This window comes from Antedon mediterranea, chromosome 2 (assembly GCF_964355755.1).
Source record: "Antedon mediterranea chromosome 2, ecAntMedi1.1, whole genome shotgun sequence".
Lineage (NCBI taxonomy): Eukaryota > Metazoa > Echinodermata > Crinoidea > Comatulida > Antedonidae > Antedon > Antedon mediterranea.
Genome location: NC_092671.1, coordinates 19,329,267 through 19,350,878, shown reverse-complemented (window position 1 = coordinate 19,350,878; position 21,612 = coordinate 19,329,267). Strand labels below are relative to the sequence as shown.

Genomic DNA, 21,612 nt, shown 5'->3' with positions numbered 1-21,612 from the left:
CATTTTTTAAATAAACTACTGTATATTTGTTATAATATATCAGTCCGAGCATTAAATTCAAACAGCAAACTGGAAGACAATTACTCACAAAAACAAAACTAAACTTGCCTTTATTAATTCTTCATGATTCTCTTTGTAATTAGAATACCTTGATCTCATTCCTGCATCCCTTAAATTCTCAGAAAATTGTCGACGCAAACCTTTAATTTTTAAAAATAACGAACTTCATAAGTAAACAGAGAGTCCACTGAAATGTTGGATATATGATAATAAATTCAATTTATTTTTTCATCTTATGGAATAAAACATACTCAGACATAATGACATATTTATAGGTACCAAGAGTCTTGAGATGAAAAATTAATCAACCAATTAAAAATGAGTAGAAAAATAAGCAACTGACATAACAAACCTGAATCATAATGGCTTGCTTCACTTTTTTCAGATTTTTTTTTATATTGGTAAGTAAAGAATATAGTATTTCTTATTCTATATATTGAATAATAAAATATGGCTAAAGTTGTTTGTAATGCAGTATTAGAGGTGCATTGCAATACAAAGCCTTAGCCTCCAGTTTCAGTTTTTATATTATCAACAATAATAAGAAATTTATAAATAATCTAAAGTATTCCTTTAATAACTAATAATTATAATACAAGATCTAAAGACAAAATGAGACTCAGAAAACGTAATCGTACTTCTACTAACTTTACTGTGTCATGTGTGGGACCTAAATTGTAGAATGACTTGAATTACGAACTACAAAGTACCAAATCATTAAATATATTTAAATCATTGTTTAAAGAACATTTATTATCATTTTACAAATAATTAAAAAAATAATACTTGTTGCAGGATTTAGAGTTTTTTTTTATTATTTATGCATTAGTTTTTAGGCTAGTTAGGGACGTAGGGGGACACAACTAATCAAGCTCTTTTGAGTTTTTATGTATTTCCTTTTCATCTTTTTTTTTATGTTCTCATATATTGTTGTATATTTTCATGATGATGAATAAAGAATATTTGAATTTAAATTTGAACTACTGACAACCTGCTAGGAGGCAAAGACATTACTGATTGTACTGGCATGTTTTTAACTTGTGTCATAGCAGAACATAGTAGGGTACAATAAACTGTCCTCTTATAGGGGTTTGTCTTAAAGTGTTAAAACATTGTCCCTTGATAGTTTCATGGGAAAGTGTCTTTGTAATAGGGATGTCGTCTGAATAGGGGTTTTATGTATAGACTCACCTCTAATGAAAAACAGTGTTCCTTTATCTAGACAGTTATCTTGTACAAACCAATTCATTGAGCCTTCAGCTAGACTCTCTTCCCAGGCATTGTAAATGTTTAATCTGCTAATATGATCACTCCTGGATGAACCACTATATAATTGTTTTACCTAAGAAAATTTAAAAAAAATAATACAGTAAAGAAAGCAATTGCTTAGCCAGAAATTTAACAGGATGCTATATTTTGTCCACAAAAGGTGCAAAGCTCGTCATGAGCAAGTCTTAGGCCTATTTACCATCTCCGTCATAAGGACACTATAGGAACCCTTGAACCCCTCTGGCTATGGGCTTCAGAAAGCATAATATTTATATAGTAAAATTTGAATAGAATAATTGTAATTTCATTGTCATCTGATACAATTGCATTAACATTTTCACCGCCAAGCATTCAATAAAAGAAGTACCCCTCACCGCCAGCCATTTTAGATAAATTTACCTGTTTTTCAAGGCTCATAGCAAAGGTGTTTGTAATCAGAATAACATGCAATACACACTCAAATAATGAGATAGAAATAAACTTTCCAATGGTACCAAACACTTTATTGAAATAAAACTGTAATACCACATAATTGTACAAAGAACTCGGCTTACTTTTAGCACTTTAGGCTCAATCGGAGAACAAAGCAGAGATAATAAGAATTTTAGTCTGGCTGCACCGTCTGTCAGTGTCACGATTCTCAACCTATTCTACAAACTAGCCTAGGCCAGGCTAGCTAAATTATCTCCAATTATTTATTACATTTTAAAAACCAGATTTAGGTACAAATATACCTTCATCATCTGGGGATAATAAATAATCATTTTCAGAGTCAGAGTCGGCAATTATTTCTGCAATTGCTTAGTCCGCAGTAAGCATATTATGTTGTTTACAGATAGGACGCGATGTAGGCCATCTGGGGTCAATGGCACTAGGGGTTAATAAAGTATCAAAATATTTGCGGTCCAGATCGATTTGGATGTTGAAATTTCTACATGCGGTCCATATATACCTGATCTAACAAATTGTGCAATAAAAAGCCAAAGACGGAAATTTCCGTCTTTGGCGGTCTGGCGCTGGGCATCGAAAGACGGAGATTTCCGTCTTTGGCGGTGAAAGTGTATATTTCTAATTTTATTTTTACAATGTAACTTGGTTTTACAGCTGTTATCTTTTGTGCTTTCAGTACATTATAATTCATATTTATATTTGAAGGTTCTTTCCAAATGTTCATTCATTAATTTCTAACCAGGACAATTTTTCCCCAGAGAAAAATTCATTTTTACTGTAGTTTAATTACCCCTTAATTATTGAACTAAAAAAAAAATTAAGAGGGCACTCTAAACACTCTATTCAAGCTATGAAAGTATGCTGTTCTGAATATGAATATTTTGTTATAAAAATCCCTCAAATCAAAGTTACAGACTGAAATGCAATGATTTCAGTCTCTAACTAAATTTACTTTAGGCAACCAATAGCTAGCTGTATTTTGTGGCAGTCTGAGCTGGGAGGTAATTAATTGGAGGGTAAAATATACATCATAAAATCATACGAACCGACATAATCTTGTTTCGATTGGTAAGGGTTTCTTTCATTGGTTCTCTTGCACTCAGACCAGCAACAATACTTATTACTGGATTAAGACACCTACAAACAAGAAAATATATATGACGCAAGGGCATGCCATACCTCTCATTATTTATACCATATTCAATTTAAAATAAGCTACCCAGTGAATAAAAAACTTAAGAACCAAATAATATAATTAAAAATAAAAATTTCTATTTTTCATTTTAAGCATGTGTATTTATTATTGCCATTTTTCCTATTATTTAAGCATGTAAATATTGTTTTTTATTCTTATTCAATCATCAATTTTAGGATTTGCGATTTGAGAAATGTAATGATATTTCGTCCACCTGAAAATTAAATTTTTTTTGTTGAATGTGTCATTTTAATGTTACATAATAGTTATTCACTAAAATTATTTACAGAAGTGAAAACATTTATTTAAACTGCCTATTCAAAGTCTATTAGTAATCTTCATTGTCATGTTTTTTGGGGACAATACATCTTCAAAAAACAATCATAAAAAAAATTCTATATATTAAAGAAGATTACTGGATTATAAAAAATATTATCTATTATATAAGTAAAATGGCTCATTATTATTGAAAATACTATGAGACCCTAGTTTAATGATTTCATTAATGTTCTTAATGAGAATATTCATTGGCTTACATTAATGGTTTAGAAAAACAAGAATTTAACTAGATTTAATTCGTCACTATGACGAATTATAGGCTATATGCATTGATTTAAATAAAGATAATTGATTTTTAAAAGATATATTGATTGATTGATTTTCTCAGAATCTTTAATTATTTATAATATATGACAGGACCTTGCTAACGCGAACACCATAGCCGGTATCACAATCCGATCAAAGATCCATATGCGTATAATGTCATAAACCACATTTGTTGTTACATAATAATAAAGACATAAGTTAATTTTTATCTAGATTTCATTATAAATCATGTGTATAATCTATACACTAAGAAATAAATTTGAACAAACAATACGGATAATAAAAAAAAAAATCTTATTTCGTTTCCCAAGGTGAGACTCGATCTCGGTACCTTGAATGCCATAGACACGAGCACAGACAATCGAGCTGTACACAACTGACTAAAAGTTGTAGAAAAATTCCTCCGTGTATTTACTATGCAGTAACCACTTTGGTGCAGATAGATTATTACATACCGAAATGAATTATTATTATAGGCTATATGCATTGATTTAAATAAAGATAATTGATTTTTAAAAGATATATTGATTGATTGATTTTCTCAGAATCTTTAATTATTTATAATATATGACAGGACCTTGCTAACGCGAACACCATAGCCGGTATCACAATCCGATCAAAGATCCATATGCGTATAATGTCATAAACCACATTTGTTGTTACATAATAATAAAGACATAAGTTAATTTTTATCTAGATTTCATTATAAATCATGTGTATAATCTATACACTAAGAAATAAATTTGAACAAACAATACGGATAATAAAAAAAAAAATCTTATTTCGTTTCCCAAGGTGAGACTCGATCTCGGTACCTTGAATGCCATAGACACGAGCACAGACAATCGAGCTGTACACAACTGACTAAAAGTTGTAGAAAAATTCCTCCGTGTATTTACTATGCAGTAACCAGTTTGGTGCAGATAGATTATTACATACCGAAATGAATTATAATTTTTTACTATGATGACATCTTTAAAATGTAAACAAATGATGCACTGTCAAACTACATACTTTTAACTTTAATATATGAACTTTTGAAGGAAGAAAGTTAATGTTAAGTTTGTTATTTTGGCCTAAGAAAATGTCATAATTTGTTTGATTGTCGAAATTATTATTTTTTAATTTAATATGCAATTAATGATGACTTAATCAACTTTGGTTCTCTTAATTTGATAATAAATCATACATATGATACATACACTTCAAGAAAATGAAATAAAAAATAGGTGTTCCCCTGCATTCTGACGATATATATTCATTTTAAAATTTAGCATATTTTCACCATTTTGTTAACTTATACGTGCGTAGCCAATCACTTTTGACGTGCTCGTATAACGCAATTTCGAGTTGAAACCTGAATCAAATATGATGATATTATTAAAGAAAGATTGTAAAACAGAAATCGGGCAAAAAGAGTGCGCACCAACTTTTAACGCGCAGTGCGCGTGCAAAAATTTGTGCACTCATGGCAATTTTTTAAACGCTTAAAATTGCCTGAAACGTACTCTAATTTCATCGAAAATAAATTTTGACAATTTTGAACATTTTAAGCGCGCGTACGCAAGCGTTATATGCGCTAGACACGTAATTTTATTGCCATATGATGAAATATGACCTGAAATTTATGAGTACCAAATTTTGTTTAATTGTGATTCATGCTTGTGAAGATATGATTACAAACGTGATTTCGTAAAATCGCGCGTAGACCACGTAATTTTTGATTACGCATCGTGAAAATATAACCACATCGATTCCTGGCCATAAGGAATATACTCTAAAAACTTGACTTAGCTAGATGAAACTGATGCCAAGATAATGCACGGACAAAATAGTGCTAAGGAAAGAATAAATAAATAAATAAATAAATAAAGATTTTGACAGAATCAAGAGGTTATATGCATATCATGCATATAACCTAATTAGCACTAACAGTGTGCTATGGGAAGATTATATAAATATAATGTGTAATCAGTTGATTACTCGACAAGAGGCCATTGACAGGCTAGTTATGTATGTGAAGGTGATAACAAGAATCTGAGAAGGAGAAATGGAAGGTATACTGACCTGAATATTGAGCCATAAACAAGTGCTTTAGCAAGCTTAGGATCTGTGCTTATCTGGGACACTTTATTTCCTAAGGGTGTTAGACATTCATTTTGATCTAGAATATTCATCTCTGCCAATACTTCAATTGCCTTGTCAACTAAATAATAAAAATATATTCATATGTTAATGAGAATGTACTATTTTATGTTCACACATTTGATAAAAGAAGTAAATAGTTATAAATATTTAGGGGTCTATATTTCCTCAAACATGAGTGAACATTCACATTATGAACATGTTATCCAAAAGGGCAACCGGCTTATAGCTTATATCAAAGGTATCATAGCTAACCTTGATGACTTTAACCGGGTGTACTATGGAAACATACTGTGGAAAACCATTGCAATTCCTTCAATAAATTATGCTTGTAGCATTTGGTATAATAAATCCAAGAAGGATAACGAAGACCTAGAGAAAGTGCAATTGCAAATGGCCCGCTTTCTTCTCAAAGCTCCACGGTAAACTCCTTGGGTGGGTTCCATTATCCAAGTTACACAAACTGTCCAGAGTTAAATTATTTAATCGTTTTATAACTATGGATGACCACAGGTGGCCTAATATTGTACTTAATTCTATGCTACAATTGAAATGTGACTTTGATCGTTTAAAATATAAATTTCTTAGTACAGTTGTGTTGACATATTTGAAAAATGTACAGATATAGGCTTTTACAACAATGTTTTTGATAATGATAGTTTAACTCTTGTTCCTTTCTCAGTCAGCAATGTCAAGCAATGTGTGTCAGAATCATATAAATCAGAGTGGTCAAATAATATAATGCAAAAAACCTCATTAAATTTATACTCAAAATTGAAACCTTTCCCTAATTTAGAAAAATATTTACTTGATAAAACACATTTTTATGAGACAAGTCTGAAATTTAAATTAAGATCTAACACTCTACCTTTAGATTGTAAAACTTATAAATGGTCCAATGATGTGTCCGGTCATTGTACTTTATGTGGGAATTGTGAAATTGAAGACATTAAACATTTTTTATTAAACTGTAAAGCATTTGATAATATTAGAATGAAAGAATTATCCATTCTACAAAATAACCTTGTGCTCTGTAATGATTATGACACATGGAATCGTTACACAACAGCAAGTGCTGATGATAAATTACAGTATATTTTAGGTGGAGATTCTACCGCGATTTGTAAACAATCTGAGACCTTTTTTGATTTGTTTTGTATACAATACACAAGAGCTGCATGGGAGAAACGGTCAGAACTTAAATCTCCCAATATATAGATTGTTTTTCTTTTGTATTGTTGCTTTTATATATGATTTGTAAATATTATACACCTGTGATAACAACTATAGGTCTTCAGTACCTGATGTTGAAACACAATGGTTTGCAATCAATAATAATATTAATAAACTCTTTACTATATTTTATGTTTATTTTTATATACCTTTTTAAATTATCAACTCAAACCTATGATACTGTAGGACAATTTAATACAGTACCTGTATTACCATGTTCATAATGATTTTTCTTTTATATTTTTGCAAATAGTTTAAGAACCTGTATCCGTCATATAATGTATTGTTTTGATGTATTATGTTAAATTGGATGCACCACTTCTGTGTGTGCCACCGATGCAAAGGTGTCATTTCCTAATAAATTATTACATTCACTGCCTATTATCAATTTGTTAAAAGACAGATTATAATATAATACAAAAAGAGTACACTCATGGATGTTATAACAAATAAAGAATGCTTTGTATTATATTTTGTTCAAATCATATTTATATTTGATCATACTTGTGGACATAAAAATGAGTAATGTTGGTGGCAGCTGTATAACACTGTCAACACTTTATGTGACAAAAAAGTGTGATTTGCCGATATAATGGACATGATTATGTCATATCACTACATATTTAACCATATCATATGGGAACATCAAACTTTTTTTGTCAAACTAGTTTGATAGTGTAGACAGAGCTACACATGTGCGCATCTTAGCCCAGAAGGCTGTGAGTCACATTTTTATTATCCAGCATATTCTCCCAATTAAACTCGTAAATATTCATTTTAGTATACTATGGATACATAGCCAGCTAACATTTTTTTGCTTTGTACAAAGTAAATACGATGCAACGTAGAAAAGTATTTTATTTTGGGTCATTTCTACAAATGTGGTTTAAATATACATACTAAGAGTAGCTAATTAGATATCTAATTTCTAGGCTAATTAACTATAAGTTACCATACTCATCTGTATTCATTTTAGTCCAATTACATACCTGCTTCAAAAGTAGGAGCTTGAAGAGCCTGCGCTAAAAACTCTTCAGCATTCACATTAGGGTTATGAACTTTAGCATGAACTATGACCTGCTCTAAAGGAACTCGTAGAAGCTCTGGAACTTGGTATTCATCTGCAGTCAGAAAATGATATTGGAAACAATATTAAGGTCAAAATAAGAATAAAAAACTTGCTAGTTTTTTTTAAATATTCTATTTTATTTGTTACTATTGTTTTACTATCGTTGTAATTACTATTGTTATTATAAGTAGTTAATTTTCCAGACTCAAGTGATAATAAAGAGTTCAAGTTGTGCATCCACTTACAGCCAAGATGTACTAAATAATAGGTAGAATAACAAACAGGCTTTTGGAAGAAAGTCGCACACAGGGTTTAAATTACTGTACCTAATTGTTTGTAGTCTTCTTGAGTGAACAAATGATAACATTCACCAGGTTGACAGCGTCCAGCTCGTCCTTTACGCTGTATAACACTTGCCTGTGAAATCCATTGAAGATCTAAACAAGATACCTATGAGAAAGATATGAATCAGTTAATTAACATTAGAGATTGTTTGGGACATAAACACACATTGATTCTATGGTTTACAGCATACCTCTGCTAACCAGTTGCGGTAACATATTTGTTCGTTTTGATGATGATGATGATGAAAGCATATTCACACTTTTAAAATGTCATGATGAACGACCAAACCCCCGCTTCATTCTAAACATGTCTTAAAACTCACAAATGCATTTATTATAAATGAATACTAAATAACAAATATTTTACAAAAGAAGTTCTATTAAACACCTTACCCCAACATCTGAGTTATAGCGTTGCTCTTTGTGGTTTCCTACGTTAATTACATATACAACATCATTGATGGTGATAGACGTCTCTGCTATATTTGTAGCTAAAACAATCTTTCGTATCCCCTCAGGTGGGCTGAATGAAAAAAATGAATTGTTATTAGAGCCTCAAAACTTTAGAAATTGCTTGGAAATATATCCAAGATATTAATTTACATGGGCCTCGTCCGCCTAGCATTAGATCTTCCATGGACAATCTATGCCTTTCTGTTCCTGTCACTTAAAAGGTTTTTGGTGATAGTGCATTTTTTTCCCTGTGGTCACTAAACTTTGGAATAATATCTCATTGGTAATTCACCAGCCTCCTAATTCTTGTCTTTTTAAGAAACACCGTAAAATTTATTTGTTTCAATATTATATTATTTTGTATAGTCTTTTTCTGTGTTATTACTCTGTATAGCACTTTGATCTTTCTTTGTAAAGGCGCTTTATAAATAATAAATAATAAAATAAAAAAATTAATTAATTGGCTATTAAAAAACGAGAAAAAAAAGTGTGATTTTGAAAGTAGAAGGAAAGAAGAAGTCTTTTTAGTACATTGCTAAGTTGGCCATGTTAACATTTAGGCAGAATTTAAACTTTGAACTCTGGGATTGTAAAACATGCAACCGGCCACATTCATTTTAAGTTATTGTGTACATTTCATTTCAATTGCCAATAAAACAAATGCTACCACACACAATTCATTATTATGTATTTATAATTTAAATTACATTATTTTAAATTAATTGTTACTAGTAATAACTAACTATATCCTTTTGTCAAAATAAACATCTCTGATATACCAGTCTCAAGATTCCACAAGAATTATTCAGTCTCAAAGACAACTTAATTTATGTGGACATGATTTGACAATATCACATATAATATAAAAATTTTCAAACCATTACTATAACAACTTTCAATAATATTTGGAAATTACTAAAACATACTACTAACCTTTTAAAAATTTCTTGCTGTTCGTTGATAGAGAAGTTAGAATGTACTGGCAGAACTTTACGATTATTGTGTGTGTTCTGTTAAAAATAAAAATAAAAGTTTTCATTTTTATATCAATAATGTTATACCTTTATGTGCTTTACTGTGATTACCAAATACACAGTTAGTGAATACAAATATTTTTAATTTTTATTAGAATATCTTTTCCTGAATCCCTCTGTATCATTAATATATTCAGAGCAGAGCAAGAAAATATGGTATGTCGACTGTCCAGACACCCTTGGGCTGGATGAGAATCTCGTAAAAATTGGAATAAAAAAAGGAAATATAAAGTAAGTTCACCTGATTGTCTGTCAGCTGATCATATACAGTTTTAATATCTTGCCAACCAGGGAGAAAACATAAAATGGCACCCTATAGAGCAGAAAAAAACACTAAATTATTACAAAACTTCATTACTCCATCTACAGACAGAGAAGTTATAATAATACTGTATGTTGAGATTATTGGAGAAAACTGTAATTGTATGCTGAAAGGTGAACATTTTATGCCTACTGTTTATCTTATTGAATTTGATTACTAGTTGTTACTATAATGTATATCTAACACTCATACATTGTCGAGTACACAGTCAATTTGAGGAAAAATAATAACTATTCGATTTATTGAATTATGACATTTAATGTGGTAAAGAAATAACTTGTTGTAAGCAGAACATTAGTTGCAATAAATTAGTTGCAGTTTATGGAGATATATTTATTAGCAAAGCAGAACGGGAGCAGAGACGCAAGTTGTTTTTAAAACAAATTTCTTTGTAGTGCAGAACATTGTCAAGAAAATGTTAAACTTTTATCTTTCTTAATTATTCAGCGTTGGGGGACAAAAAGAAACACTATATCGAGAACTTTAATTAATTCTTTTATTTATTCATTCTGATGTAGGGGTGTATCTGGGTGGTGTTGGAAATCAAATTGTTTTAATTTAGTCTGATAGTTATAATTCTAAGGGTTGGGGAAGATTTATAGACATGTAATAAGGATACTGTTGGGGGTGATTATTGCTTGGTAATTGAGTTTTTTTTGGGGGCAATTTTTTTTTGGGATTCAGAAAGAAAATTGGTTTTTTTTTCATCACTTAAATTTAAAGTAATAGGTATCAAAATGATATGAACTTTTAAATAAAGTAACTTACAGTGATCAAATAATATTAAAAACTATAAATTATTAATTCCATATTTTTTTAAGTAAATAATTAATTAATTTGGTAAATGCTGTGTTTTCCACAAATATGTAACTAATCTAACTAAATATAATTGTATTAATCAAATTAGCCAGAGATATACATTTACTAACAATAACATATTAATTTTTTTTGTCTTTACATAGTAATAATAAATAATACTCATATACATACACACCCATACACACAAATATATCTTAATCTGTACTATAACCAAGGAACTATAATATAATTGTGCTAATTAAAATCAGAAACATACATTTAACAACATAACCATTTTTGTTTCTTTAAAATAATACATATATATATATATATTTAATTATCTGTATTGTAACTAAGGAACTAATAGTATGCCTATAATAAATAATTAAAAATATCTAACAAGTGCAAATAATAATTTCTGGTTTACATTTTAATTTAATACAATAATAAAGAGCAAGCGTAATAATAATAATACACAAAAGTAAGTCATTTCCTCGAGAAACAGTATCATTAAGTTATTAAATATAATCTTCTATTAATCTCCACTTTTGTCTGAAATTATACAATGTACTTCTTTTAGAAGCAAATGTTTTTTTCTACGTTATAATTAAATTTTAACCGATTAAAAAAACCTGGAAGACTGGCTTTTTGTGAGTTAATTTGTAACTAAATATAATTTTCTTTATCAACAAAATACATAGCATATCAGGATTTTCTGTATTGTAACCAAATAATATGGAGGTTTTATCAAGGTTAATCTTTGTTTTTGAAATGTTTTCCCACCAAGTCGTGAATTCATCCCATAGTTTGGTTGCAATGTTACATTCAACCAAAAGATGGGTCATAGTTTCAATATTTGATTCACAATAGGAACACATATTACTCAAGCAAATATTTCAAGCAAATAAACTAAATAGATCACTTAAAAAGAAAATTTGTACAGATGCTATAACAGCAAATACCACAAATTCTAAAAAATTGTGGGAAACCATTAAAAAAATTATTCCTGATAAAAAACAAGCTATCTCCTCTGTTCGGGTTGGTAGTGGACTCTCAAATAATGATAAAGAAATAGCTAATAAATTTAATGATTATTTTTCTTCTATTGGTAATAATCTTGCTAAGAAACATAATCTACCTTGTAATACTAACACTAACCCTACTAACATTATTTTAAACAATTTTGATTTTCACATTGTAACTCCTGATTGTGTATTTGATATAATCAATAGCTTTTCAAATAACAAAGCTTCAGGCTTGGATGGTTTTGATGTTAAGCTCTTAAAATTAGCTGGTCCCATTGTATGTCACTCACTTAATTACATAATAAACTTGTCGTTTATTACAGCAACATTTCCTTGTAAATGGAAAACTGCTAAAGTTACCCCAGTGTTCAAAGGAGGAGATACATCTGATGTTGGAAATTACAGACCAATTTCAGTATTGCCTATAGTTTCAAAGATAATTGAAAGAATAGTACACAATAAACTTTATTACTACTTGTCGGAAAATAATATTTTAAACCCTTGTCAATCTGGTTTTAGACGTAACCATTCAACTAATACAACACTCATTGATTTTTCTGACTACATTCTAAAAAATATAAATGAAGGTAATGTTACAGCTGCTATTTTTTTAGATTTGCAAAAGGCTTTTGACACCATAAATCATAATCTGCTTTTTAGTAAATTAAAACAATACGGTGTGCATGGTAATGCCTTAAATTGGTTTATATCATACTTATCAGGAAGATCACAAGTTGTAAATATCAAATCATCTTTGTCATTTTCTAAACCTATTACTGTTGGTATACCACAAGGGTCAATTCTTGGGCCATTGCTTTTTATAATTTATGTTAATTCTTTACCAGATGTGATAAATAATAAATGTATCATGTATGCAGATGATACAACAATATTATGTTCCTCATCTGATCCAGTTCTTCTACAGAACATGATTAATCAAAATGTTAGTAAGTTCACTACCTGGTTTGATAACAATTTACTAACCCTCAATATAAAGAAAACAAAATTTATGTTATTTGGAACTAGAATATCACTTAGTAAATTCAATAATATTTCTGTTTCTATTAATGGCAATGATGTCGAAAGAGTTGACAATTTTAAATATCTTGGACTTACATTTGATTCATTTATGTCATGGAAACAGCATGTTGAACAAGTAGCTTCTAGAGTATCACAACGTATCGGTATTATTCGTAGATTAAGATATTATATTCCAAATTTTGCTTTAAGACTACTTGCTAATGCAATAGTATTACCCTGTTTTGATTACTGTAGTAATGTTTGGTCAAATTGTAACTTAGAACTTGTTAATCGTCTTCAAGTACTTCAAAATAGAGTAGCTAGAATCATTCTTTATGCTGATATGTACACCCCTATAACAGAATTGATGTCCTCACTAAAATGGAAGAGTGTCCATGACAGATGGGAAAATGATTTATTAATTACGTTATTTAAATGCATACAGGGTTTAGCACCATCTTATTTAGCAAATCTATTCAAATTTATGGACACTTTTCACACAAAAAATACAAGAAGTCAATCAACTAAAACTCTAAATGTTCCAGCATGGAACAATATTTATGGAAAGAGAATGTTTAATTATAGAGCATCAACCTTATGGAATAATCTTCCTGTACATATCCGTAAAAATTATGAGACATTTAGTCAAGTTGAATTTAAACATCTTGTATAACTTCTATTGTACATAGTTTTAATATAGCTTTTACTTTTATTTTTCTTGTATTTTTTTCCAAATCTGGACCTCTTGGGAGACCAGTACTTGTGTATTGAAAGAGCTATTCCAGAATAAAGAAAGATTTGTATTGTATTGTATTGTACTCGGTACAATATTCATTTTATGTAGTCTACTATTAGTTGACAAGCAATTCACATTAATTTTATACTGAAATATTCTGGTTCTTACCTCCTGAGAACATTTAAATGGTAATACATAGATATTTTCCCATTTATCGCTATCTACACCTAATTCATCCTGCAATTTACTTTGAGATGTTGGTATTTTAAAGATTTTTTTAATTAAGGCTCTGTATATATTTTTTGTACTCATACTTTCCAATTCTTTTTCTTCATTCTTCACTTCCACTATAAACCCTCTCTTTTTATAATTTTTTCGTAAAAACCCTAGCTTCATGTTTGCTTTCCACTGTGGGGGTATTGCAGATATCGTCATTCTCCAGTGCATGAAATTACTTGTCAATAAGCCTCTCTTTATCCACATATTAAAGGGAATGATATTACCGTTTTCATAAAAAAGGTTGCTTACTAAACATATCCCAACATCTCTGAGGCTCTTGTAATAAAATGGCTTGTCATGTATATGCATGTGCCTATTAAACCATATATATTGGGACCCTTCGTTTACTGTATCAGGATGTATTAATTCGAAATAAGCGTTTAACATATCCTTATAAAACAAAGAAATATTTTTCCAACGATGGACACAGTCCGCGCTTACATTACAATAAAAAATAGTGTCGCCTCCTTGCTTATTTAGGAACCTATGTAGTAGAGATCTCCATGCTGCTTTGACATTTATGTTATATCGTTGTATCCATTTTATCTTTAATGCCTTAAACATACGTTTGATATCTACCATTTTTAAGCCGCCTTCTTCAATATTCCCAATTAATGTTGTTCTTTTTATCATACCTTTACCACCGTTCCATTGTTTCAATTGATTTAACTACATGGGGCGGTATATGTATGACAGATGCTAGATATATAAATTGGGGTATTGCGAATGTTTTAATTAAAATTATTTTTCCTGCTAAGGTTAGTTGTCTGGTTCTCCATATGTTTAATATTGTTTTTAGTTGTTTAATTTTCGTTTCGAAATTACATTTTTCCCGTTGTCTTTCATGATAAGAAAAGTAAACTCCTAATGCTTTTACTGGTTGTTGGGCCATTGCATATGTATTGGTTTGTTTTTACATCGCCTATTTGAACCAAGCCATATAGCCTGCGATTTGCTTATATTTAATTTCAAGCCCGATATTTTTGAAAATTTCTCTATTAAGTTAATTATATTTTTTGCTGACACTTCATCTTTCAAAAAGCATGTGGAGTCGTCTGCATATTGAGTTATTTTAATTTCTCTATTATTTACTGTAATCCCCTTAATAGTTTTATCGTCTCTTATGGCACATGCTAGTAATTCTATTGATAGGATAAATAAGTAAGGGCTGAGGGGGTCACCCTGTCGTACACCCCTTCCAACTGGAAAATAACTTGATGACTGCCCATTATTTATGACGCAACTACTTATATCAGTATATAATGCTTTTATGAATTGAATAAATTTTTCTCCGAGGTTTACTTTTTTTAAAACCTGAAACAAAAAACCCCATTCAAGCGAATCGAATGCTTTTTCATAGTCCAAAAAAAGCATAATTCCTGGAATATTGTTTATTTTAGTAAACTCCATAATATCTTCAATAGTTCGTACTGACTGGCAAATGTATTGGCCCTTTACAAAACCGGTTTGATCAATGTGGATAAGGGAAGGAATAAACTGGCTTAATCTAGTGGATAGTGCTTTCGATGCTATTTTGTAGTCCACATTTAGTAATGAAATGGTCTCCAATTCTTTAATTTGCATCGGTCTTTGCCTTCTTTTTCAATAAGAGTTATTACCATCTGTCTCTGTGAGGTACTCATTTTTCCGCTATTTAAACCAATATTAAGTGTTTTTACCATTATTGGACCTATAATATCCCAGAATTTTAAATACCATTCGTTTGATAAACCGTCATTACCAAGGCTTTTATTTTGTGGCATGCCTTTAAGGGCATTGTAACATTCTCTGATTGTCAGGTCTCCTTCACAGATTATATTACTTTCTTCAGTTAAAGTTGGGATACTTTCGCTATTGAAAAAACTGTTATCTGTAAGACTTTCATTTATTTGAGTATTCGATTTGTATACATTGTTTTGCTAAATGTTAGCATTAAATTTATCATTGTTATATAATTGTGGTTATTTCCCTTTGTTTACCGATGGTTCAAATTTATGAGAAAGCCATAATTGCAGCTGTTTGATAAAAAACCTTCTTTTTAAACTGGTGTACATGTACTCATGTATAATGGACTTACCTCTGGTTTGGTTTGATCAAGGTGATTTATAAGTTCAACAACACAATCAACATCAGTAAAAGGGTGTTGCAGCATGGTCTCATTATTGCTATTATTTTGTGACCTCCGACTCCTGTAACCAATCAACTTATGTATTTCAGGTAGAAAGAACTCTTTAACCGGGTATGTAAAGCCAGGCACTGTGATAATTGGACAGCTAAATATAAAGAGAATAATTACAAACCAGGGAAATTAAATAATTTGACATTGTATTATGAGCTTTACAGAATGTAGATTCTATATTTTTATAAATTTTTAAGAAAATCGATACATGGCCTGAATATATAGTAGGTTCTCAATGTTAGTACATAATGTATTATGCGTCTAAGAAGCTCTCCAGATAGAATATTATTCTGAGATGAGAGTGAGTCATGTTGTACTTAGTCACTTACTGTATATACTTTATTTAAATTTGTTAATTATACGAGATTTGTTTATTTTCAATGGACCAGAGATTCAAAAATAAAAGATTGATTTAGGCAAATTATATTATTTAAAAAAATTTGGTGTTGCATAAGGCTCTGCAATTTATTTCTGGCTCTTTTACTTTTATGGTTTCGATCTAGCTATTTGCTTATTTGATCTGTACAGTATCTCCATTGAGATCAATTCACCCAAATGCCCAGATCAACATATGGTTGGTCTTCCCAGGGGCCAGCTGTGCACATACAAAAACACTACAGATACCCATTGTCCATTATTTCAGTAATTTACCTAATTTATAGAGAAAAAAGAAGATACAGTATATACTTTGGGTCTAAGACTTCATAATAATAGCTTAAACATTTGCTATATTTCTGCAAATCAAAGTTACTATCAAAGAGTGTGGTTAATAATTGTGGCCTAGTTTATTTGGTTTTTGACAAATTGAAATGTATTACTTGTCATATCCGATTGGGAACTTTCGTTGTCAACGTAAAGATTCGTTGAGTACTTTTTGTATTCGAATTGTAAATTTTTGTGCTCAACAGAAAGTTATTCGAATAGAAAACTTTGACAACGAAAGCTTTTTCGTTAAAAACAATCTCAACGCTCAAAATACTCCGTAACATAAGTACTCAACGGAAAAACTACTCAACGGTCCCACTCAAATACGACAATTATTAGTGTAACTTACTTGTCAAAATATTCACTGAACATTGATGCATTTATTGAAGCACTCATTAATACTACATGTATATTTGGATTATCTTGGATAAATTTCTTGATCAATATCAATAGAAAATCTGTATCTACATCTCTTTCATGAACTTCATCAATGATTACATGACTTATTCCTATGAAAATATTAGAAAAAAGATACAAAATGTCATTTAAAATAATTAATATAACAACATTTGAAAAATCTAGAAATTTCGTGTAATCCCGTATAATTTAATTTAATAATTAGTTTAAAGAAACTTTCCCTGCAGTGTTGACATTTTGTAAAAATAATGCATAGAATACTTACTAATAAAACATTAAACCAGGTCATTCCATATCTTTAATTAATTAATTATGATAAAAGTACCGATGACGTATAATACAAATGTGATATGTTGTTGTACATTGTACTATACAAAATTCCTAACTCACGTGCTGATTACCAGACGACTTGTGACAGGATATTTATTATATTCTTATGCCGGTTGCAGGACCTGCATTTGTTATATTGTTTGATCCGTTTTGAATCGGGATCTTCCTTAGCAATAAGGAAGATTAAAAGAAGTAACACCCAAATTTCCATTTTGTCACAAATTCACTTTCTGCAATGTCGCTAGGCAAATCTAAATCTGAAGAAGCAGCAGCTGCAAGCGGCGATGGCGTTAATGATGATTGCAGCATTAACTAATGTCTTAAATGGCGTTTTGGTTCAGAAAGCTCCTCCGATTAAGTTATTAAAATTTAAGGGTGTTCCAAGATCTCCTGGGGACCTTACCTTAAAAGAATGGCTTGATGATTTTCGAATTTATTGTGATCATAATTCGTTGGGCGATGATGATTGATATGATACCCTGATTAGTCATATTGGTGGCTGTGCAAAGGATGAGGTTAAATGCAGTATGAGCATGTGTGAAAATGGGAAAAATGTGAAAGCGGCTATAAGAATTTAGAACTCGCTTTTAAATCAGAAGTTCCAGCCGTACTATCGTACATTGAAGTCTAGTACGCGTACGATGCTCCGACACGCCCGCGCCGGCATCGAAAAGATATTCCACCTTTGGAGTGCGTGCTCCACTAAAGCACACAGTCGACCGTGGCACCTGTGAGACATTAAGAACGGTCTTAATGTCGGGCAACCTCCTTTTGTTCCTCGCAGATCCGGAATACTGGCCTGGTCGCAGACCAACAAGCAACGATAGCATTGACCTCGGCCACCGCGCGGAGGTTCAATTGCCTCCAACCAGCGGGTCGTTTTGTGCCATGGACCTCTTTTAGGGAAATTTACCGGAAAAGAAGATAAGTGGGCTCGCAGTGGAAGGTTGCCTCCTACGGTTCGTCCGAGAGTGGGGGAAGCTGATGGTAGACAGCTGTATTCTTTCCACATTAAGCTACGGCTACCACATAGAATTCACGAGCCCTCCAGTGTGTGGAGGTCCTCCTCCGACACAATCCCCAAAGATCCAATAATGCAACGAATGCTTATGGACGAGATTGCCGTGCTGCTCCACAAAGGAACCGTAGTAAGGGTTGAAGAACATCATGCGGGCTCGGGCCACGAATCAATCGTATTCTTAACCGAGAAGTCCTTGGGGAACTGGTGACTAATTCTAAATTTTAAACATCTGAACAAATGCTTTTTCTGGCCCCGCAGGTTGCAGATGGAGACAGTCTCATCAATCCCATTAGGGCTAAGTCAAGGAGACTGGGCTGCATCGATAGATTTAAAAGATGTGTACTTTCACGTACCAATCGCAAAAGAAAACCAACGTTGGTTGCGGTTTCGAATCTTGTCTCTACCAGTTTGTTGCGATGCCGTTTGGCCTATCAACGGCCCCGCGCGTGTTCACGTGCATTGTTCGAGCACTTGGCTCGTTCTTTTACAAGCACGGCATTTGCATATTTATGTATCTAGACGACGTGTCAGGCAGAGTGTGCCCCTCACAGAAACGGGTAACCACAGCCCTTGCTGCTATACAAGGCCTGATATGACTGGCTGAGAATGCTATGTTTCCTAGCCAGCTTTGTAGATCTAGTTCCATACGGATGCGGCCGCTGCAACTTTATCTGTTAGCCTTCCACCGGGCAGGTTCAGATTCATTAGACAAAGTGGTCCCAATGTCGGCGTTCATTATAACGCACTTCCAATGGTGGCTAATGGATGGCCAATCAATTCAGAGATCAATTCCAGACACCCGAATAGAAACGGACGCGTCCAAAGCAGGTTGGGGTGGTTGCTCCAACCAAAGTCACAACTCCGGCGTTTGGATTGTCGAGGAGGCGTTAGCCCACATCAATCTCTTAGAAATTTGGGCAGTAGACCGAATGCTGAAGGTGCTACTTCCAAGCATAATAAATGAGCCATGCTCATTAGATTTTTAAAAATGATTAAATAGATCGAAACGTCAAATTCTTAAAATGTGTTCTGTTTCTTTATTAGGAGTTACACACCTACTATTAATTCTTTAAAAAATGTATTAACAGCTAGTATCTACCTTTAAGGGTTGGGTTTGTTTGTAGTTTCTTAAGCAGTATACCAGTTGTACAAAATAAAATTAATCCATTTGATTGTGGCAGCTTACTGTTCAGTCTTACTTGGTAGCCAATTGTTTTCCCCACATGTTCTCCTCGTTCGCTTGCAACTCGTTGAGCCACTGAAATAGCACTGATCCTACGTGGCTATGAAGTATAGTAATAAAGTTAAAATAAAAAATAACATGTTTAGGTTTTTTGTGAACATTTTGGTGACTGTTTGGCATACTTTGCGACCAGATTCCTAATGCCATATTTGTGATGGACCTAGTTAAAGAGACCACCAGTTCATCTTTCAATTTAATATTCATCGACTTTACTCATAAAATTTCATTATTTGTATAATGGCCCCATGATTACCTTTTATATATGATGTCTATTAAGTTGTCTACTATTACTATAGTTGGGAGAAATTTGAATAAATAATTGGCTGATTTTGTTATTGTACAACATAGTTAGATTTTGTAGCAATATGGGTAGGGTGAAGGAATGTTCAACCCAACAAATAACATTTGTTATTTTCTTGACAAATTAAATTATTATGAACTATTCAATTATTTCATATACTAGGCCAAGTGTTTAACAATATGAATATCCCATTACCTGTGTTACAATTATATTGCACTCTGACCCTTTCTCATTTAGGATAAAGTCTTCAAAAAGATATTGTGGAACTTGCGTTGTTTTTCCACAGCCAGTTTCTCCTGATAAAACAACCACCTGATTGCTCTTAATAATTGACAGAATCTCCTCCCTATTAGTAAATAAAAATGTAATAAAATATCAGGTGATGAAATGAAATGAAATTGCAATTCAAAATTGTGTACAAATCTTCCATTCGCATTGTTATAGGAAAATATAAATCAGTTACAGTACCTCATTTTAGCAATAGGGAGTGCAGCTGCCTCTTTCCTTTGATTGGATTCTGAATATTCTAAATCATTCTGTCCATTTAATAACCTTAAATTTTTTGCATGCTTTAGATCATCTGAAATTGAAACTAAAGGTTTTCCAGTAATTGCATCAATATATTCTGATTCAGATTTATCCAAAAATGAGTCTAGAAATCCACTGGTGTGTTCTTGATCAAACGAGCGTCTGAAATGCTAAACATAGGAATAAAAAAACTTACAATCAATTATATTGAACTCTACCTAAAAACAACATCAATTTTCCCTTTTATTAATGTAGACCAAAGATCAGTCATCATGAAAATAGCCACCTTTGTTTAATAACTACGAAATGATAAATTTATTTAGTGCCAATAAAGAATTAAGCAAGGTCAATACAAATTCTGAAAAAGGTGTGTTTTTAAGTACTGACTGAGTGGGAGGGGTGTGTTGGAGTTTTTGCAGAAGAAACGTTCAAATGGCATGTCCATCCACGAATGGTGGCAATGTACAGCATCACAAAAAACCTAAAATACCAATCCAGACATTGGTTTGAAGGTTGTACTAATGAAACATAAAGTAAATATTAATATGTTTAATTGGTTCAAGATATAGTAAAATCCCACATAATATGAAGCAAAATAATACCTTCAGATTTTCCAGCCCTTGAAGAACTTCTCCTTTAAGTTTTGAATTTAGAGATATCCAAGAAGGCTGAAGATCCATTTTCAAAAATTCTTTTACATCACTTTTTTCATGAAGTATTGATTTACCAGGAATGCGTGCACGGTTGTGCTTGTCTAAATAACCTAAATTCTGAAAAAAAATTTGTAATGATTGTTGAAGAGTTTAAGAGTTGAAAATATAAAGGCAGTGTAACCGGGCTGTTTTGAGAC

The 21,612-nt window shown here is 31.6% G+C and overlaps 1 protein-coding gene across 1 annotated transcript in view; it reads right to left on the bottom strand.

Moving 5' to 3' along the window:
- Positions 1-21,612, bottom strand: part of LOC140039339 (ATP-dependent RNA helicase DHX30-like) — a 30,024-nt gene that overhangs the window by 5,880 nt on the left and 2,532 nt on the right. Inside the window, exons 3-17 of the mRNA XM_072084944.1 lie at positions 21,365-21,532; positions 20,703-20,932; positions 20,430-20,580; positions 19,790-19,973; positions 17,272-17,431; positions 16,116-16,311; positions 10,100-10,171; positions 9,758-9,834; positions 8,765-8,894; positions 8,354-8,477; positions 7,948-8,079; positions 5,648-5,786; positions 2,826-2,916; positions 1,252-1,402; positions 109-200 (exon numbers count right to left, since the gene is read on the bottom strand). Of these exons, the coding sequence (XP_071941045.1) occupies positions 109-200; positions 1,252-1,402; positions 2,826-2,916; positions 5,648-5,786; positions 7,948-8,079; positions 8,354-8,477; positions 8,765-8,894; positions 9,758-9,834; positions 10,100-10,171; positions 16,116-16,311; positions 17,272-17,431; positions 19,790-19,973; positions 20,430-20,580; positions 20,703-20,932; positions 21,365-21,532 (2,097 nt within the window). The remainder of the gene's footprint in view (positions 1-108; positions 201-1,251; positions 1,403-2,825; positions 2,917-5,647; positions 5,787-7,947; positions 8,080-8,353; positions 8,478-8,764; positions 8,895-9,757; positions 9,835-10,099; positions 10,172-16,115; positions 16,312-17,271; positions 17,432-19,789; positions 19,974-20,429; positions 20,581-20,702; positions 20,933-21,364; positions 21,533-21,612) is intronic.